Source organism: Penaeus monodon, chromosome 11 (assembly GCF_015228065.2).
Source record: "Penaeus monodon isolate SGIC_2016 chromosome 11, NSTDA_Pmon_1, whole genome shotgun sequence".
NCBI lineage: Eukaryota > Metazoa > Arthropoda > Malacostraca > Decapoda > Penaeidae > Penaeus > Penaeus monodon.
Genome location: NC_051396.1, coordinates 1,029,530 through 1,034,529, shown reverse-complemented (window position 1 = coordinate 1,034,529; position 5,000 = coordinate 1,029,530). Strand labels below are relative to the sequence as shown.

General features: G+C 37.9%; 1 protein-coding gene across 1 annotated transcript in view; it reads left to right on the top strand.

Moving 5' to 3' along the window:
* LOC119578647 (cytochrome P450 4c3-like) overlaps positions 1-4,387 on the top strand; it is a gene marked incomplete in the record, with an annotated part of 39,070 nt that extends 34,683 nt beyond the window's left edge. The window contains 7 exon segments of the mRNA XM_037926209.1: positions 1,692-1,782; positions 2,341-2,526; positions 3,141-3,210; positions 3,403-3,524; positions 3,527-3,598; positions 3,815-3,993; positions 4,221-4,387. Of these exon segments, the coding sequence (XP_037782137.1) occupies positions 1,692-1,782; positions 2,341-2,526; positions 3,141-3,210; positions 3,403-3,524; positions 3,527-3,598; positions 3,815-3,993; positions 4,221-4,292 (792 nt within the window).
* Positions 4,388-5,000: the final 613 nt, after the last annotated feature.

Here is a 5,000-nt window from a genome sequence, read left to right as displayed (position 1 = left end):
AAATTTAAAAACCACCCATTTACAGAAACGTTTTGGATATTTTGGCTGTAGATTTCATACCCTTAAAAGAATTGCTATGTATGAAAAAAACAGAAGACGAATATCCCCATCTTTTTCACGCCGAAAGGAGGGCGACTTTCAGCGACACAAGAGCACACACATTTAATTTCTTCTTCAGTCCTCTTTTTAAATCGAAATCTTTCGGGGCGAGTTTTTTGTTTCCCTTTTTTTTGGGAAAAAAAAAAAGGGATTATTTTTCTTTTTTTATATGTATTTTATTTGGGTCTACGGGTTTTTGTTTATTTTTTTTTACCCTATTTGTTATTGCCTGTTTGATTTGTTTATACTTTTTATCGTTTACCTATAAAATTTAAAAGTTTTTATTCAACGTTTATTTTTTCATTATTTTTTGGACGATTTTTCCCCTTTTAAACGCCTTCCCCCACATTTTTCCTTTTCGGAAAACCAAAACCTTTTTCCTCTAGACAAATTAATGAGAAATTTTTTAAGCCCTTTAATTTTTTGGGAAATTTTCCCCTTAGGGGGTTCTGATCGAGGGCCTTTTAAAGCTTTTGATTATAATATATAATATATATATTATATAATCTTAAATATATTTTAATATATATATAATTATATATATTTTTGTGTTTTGGGGGTGTGTGTGTTGTGTGGTGGTGTGTGTGTGTGTTTTTGGGTGTGTGTGTGTGTGGTGGGTGTGTTTTTTTTGTTTTAAAAATTTTTAAAATTTTGAAATTATATATGTATTATTACATCATCCATCCCATAGATTATATATATTATATAAATATTATATATAAAATATATTATATATAATTTTACATATAATATTATATATATATTATATAAATATATATATATATATATAAAAATATATATATATTATAATATTTTTTTATTTTTTGGGATTTATGTATAATTGGTGCGTGTTTGTGGTAGTGCTTATAGCAATATTTTTCCTGATTGTCTTTTACATATATGCACGGGCCTTTTTTTGGGGGGAAGTACGTTTTAAGGAAATGAATTTTTGAAAATTAAAAACCGCAAAAAGCAAGAAAAAGGAGCAGCTTACTAAAAAGAAGTGTGGGAAATAAAACTTTAAATCCTTTTTTATGAATATTTCAAACAAAACTACAATTGTTTTTCTTCTTTTTCTTCTTCTTCTTCTTCTTGAGAGTAACAGCATCCTCTACGACGCAAGACGTTATGGGACCCTTTTCTCTTCCTTGGCTACTCCTTTGGAAAGCTTGGATATCAAATGAAATGAGATGAATGAAGCATCTAGAACAGAAAATGTAGGCCAATAAGAAGCATCGGTGCCCGGAAAACAGGGGCCGGGGGGGTTTTTAGTTCCCATGAAATTGTCATGAGCTTGGGGTGTTTAGAAGGTTGACATGTATTCTGTCTGTCTTTTTCTTAGTCATATTTTTGTGCATGTAGTCTTATTGCTTTATATTGTTTTTTGTCTTTAGTGGAGTCTGTGCCAATTATGCTTTATTTTGTAAAAATTTCCCTATAATTTGGATACAAAATTTGAGAAAAAAACTATGGTTTCCCTAAAATTTTAAATTTTTTTTTCAAAACTTGTTTTATGAATGCGTTATACTATAATCAACACGGAAGTTGAAGGCTATTTCAATATTACAAATGGAGTGTCTCTCCACACCCAGGTAATCCTTAGCAGCCAGAAGCACCTGGACAAAAGTCGTGACTACACGTTTCTGCATCCTTGGCTTGGCACAGGCCTTCTCACTTCCACAGGTTAGTGATATTTTGAATACATGTATTTATACCATGTATCATTTCTGCTCCCGTAACCCCATGCGGGGTTGTACATCCCACACAAAAAACCCCAGCACAGCCACATACTCGGGGGGGGGGGGGGGGGGGGGGGAATTTAAACTGTCGTATTGTATCCCATTTTGAAATGCCCCAAAAGCACAGGCTAAAATCCCATTTGGGGCTGGGCCAAAGTTCCCCCTTCATTGAAACTTCAGATTTAATATAGGCAAAAACAAAATTATTTTAAGAACTTTTTTACTTTTACGCTGAAGTCCCTTTTCAAAAAACCGGAATTTTAAAAAACGAAATTTTTAAAAAACTATGACATCAGCAACATTTGGTGCCCCACTTTCTTTGCTGCCCTAAGCTTACAGCCCTTGTTAAATCAGTGCTGAGGCCAACAAGCGTCTCGATCCACAGCACTTCACATAATAATGAACAGCTGAGGGCGTCCACAGTCCTCCTCCTGCAACCCAGGAAGGAAGCAAGAGGTGAGGCCTTGGTTCCTCATAAAGTAAGGTTTCCGCTCTTCCTCAGGCTCAAAATGGCACTCCCGCAGGAAGCTCCTGACGCCCGCCTTCCACTTCAAGATCCTGGAGGACTTCGTGGAGATCTTCAATAACCAGAGCATCAAAATGGTGAAGTTGCTGGAGAAGAAGGCTGGTGGGGAGTGCTTTGACATCTTCCCTTTCATCACTCTCTGTACCTTGGACATCATCTGCGGTTGGTTTACTAATATCTGGCGAAAACTCAGGGAACGAAAAACGGAGGATCTTTGAATACTAGGGTTTCTACGCTGATATGCATTTGAAAAGCATAACACCATCCATCTCTATTCATCTTGAAGTGTATTTAGATGGAGTTGGTATAATTAATGCAGTTAAAAAGTTTGTGCATCGCCCTTGGCTCATCTCATATCCTGAAATAAATGAAAAAACGACAGGTCAAAGCTATCATTAGATATAATATAATATATATACATATACATACATACATACATATATATATATATATATATATATATATATATATATATATATATATATATATATATATATATATATATATATATATATATATTATATAATATATATATATATATATATATATATATATTATGTATATATACATATATATATATTATAAATATATATATATATTATTATATATATATTATATATATATATATATATATATATATATATAAATTTGAATAAGAAGTGATTTCCACAGAATCATGAAAATCAGGATTCAACAATGTTAATAGGAGGAAAAAATAAAATGACCAGAATATAAAAACATACTTCTACGCAATTAAATTCATTCTGTTTCTTCAGAGACCGCCATGGGATGTAAAATTGGCGCTCAAGACAACAGCGAATCAGATTATGTTAAGGCTGTGTACCGGTTAGTAAAGCAAAATATGACATAATTCATCGGACAATAATTTTACGATTTTCAGTTAAATTTTATCTAATCATTCATACGGCACAATCTTTTTCCCCAAGCCACGATTTCGCTTTTAAAAAGGAAAGTAAAAAATACTTCCCATTTTTGGGGGGGTATTAAAGTAAGTACTCCTCCCCTCCCCCTCCCCAGCATCGGTTCCCTCGTGCAGCACAGGCAGGCTCGCCCTTGGCTGCAGCCAGACATCCTCTTCAAGCTCTCCGGGTCCCAGAAGGAGCACGACGCTTGCCTAAAAACCCCTGCAGATTTCCCAAACCTTTAGGGACCCGACGCAAGGAGTCCAGGGAGCAAGAAAAAACAAGGGTCAGGACTCCCGGGCAGGCTCTGGGTAACGAGAGATGGTTATGGAACGGGAAAATAGGGTTTTGTTTCGGAAATTGCCAAGGGGGGTATTTTTATGATGTGGTTAAGTACTTACGATGTAAGGACGATGTTCATAAAAGCGTATCAACAATGAATAAACACGCCATATAATCATACGTATGCGTGTGCTTCGTACAGACAGACAGATAGATGTAGAAACATGGTTCTCCCAACTATACAGGCAAAAAGAAACGACTTGCATTCCTTGACCTCCTGCTGGAGTACTCCGACGGCGTGTCTCGGCTCACCGACGAGGACATCCGCGAGGAGGTGGACACCTTCATGTTCGAGGGCCACGACACGACAGCTGCCGCCATCAACTGGACGCTGTACCTCCTCGGGTGCCATCCCGAGATACAGGTGAAGCGCCGGCTGCGTCTGATCTCTATCTTGATCTTATTGCCCATCATTCAGATATTGAAATATTGTGTGATACTAAGCTTATATAGATTTCACTCATACAAAACCAATATTATGTAAATCCTATTGAAATTAGTTTCAGATTTTTTCTTCAACAACTTTTTTTTTTTAATGAAGAAGAAAAAAGGCACAAGAAAAAATTACCTTTTCATACATTCGGGCTCTAGGCCCGCGTGACGAGGAATGGCGGATTTTTGGAGATCGACCGCCCGTCACCATGGCCGACCTCAGGGAAATGAAGCTGATGGAGAACTGCATCAAGGAAGCCCTTCGTCTGTTCCCCTCCGTGCCCTTCATCGCTCGCGAGCTCAGGGAGGACGTGTATCAAAAAGGGTGCTGGGTTGGGTTTGTTACTTTGACATTTGTTTAAGTACGTCACGGGTTAAGATTTTGATCTTTTTCAGCAGACCCAAATGCTAGTATCTGGCGATTTGCATTCTGAGTAATATTTTACAGAAAAAAACAACATATCTGAAGACTGTTACGATGTATACCCCTGTGTAGTACAGGGTATGATATCATAATGATTATAGCCAATCCAAGACTAGAAATATGGATTTACGATAATCGCACGTCAATCTGCAGTGATCCCCACTTTCCCCCCGGGCACCCGTGGGGTGGTGACGTACCGCCTCCACCGCGACCCGGAGCATTTCCCCAAACCCCGGGAGGTGTTCGATCCGGACCCTTCCTGCCCGAGCTGAAAAGACGCGGCACCCGTCCCTACTCCCTTCAGCCCCGGGGCCCCAAGGAACGCATGGGGCGGTCAAGGTTTCATACTCATATCTTCAAAAATCATGTAAACAAATAGCCTGAAATCTGGCCCCCCTTATTAAACATTTTTTCCACTCTTTCTTTTCAATTCCGCAGGACAAAAGTTCGCCCAGATGGAGGAGAGGATCGTGCTGAGCAACGTCCTGCGCCAATACCGCGTGGAGAGCACCGTC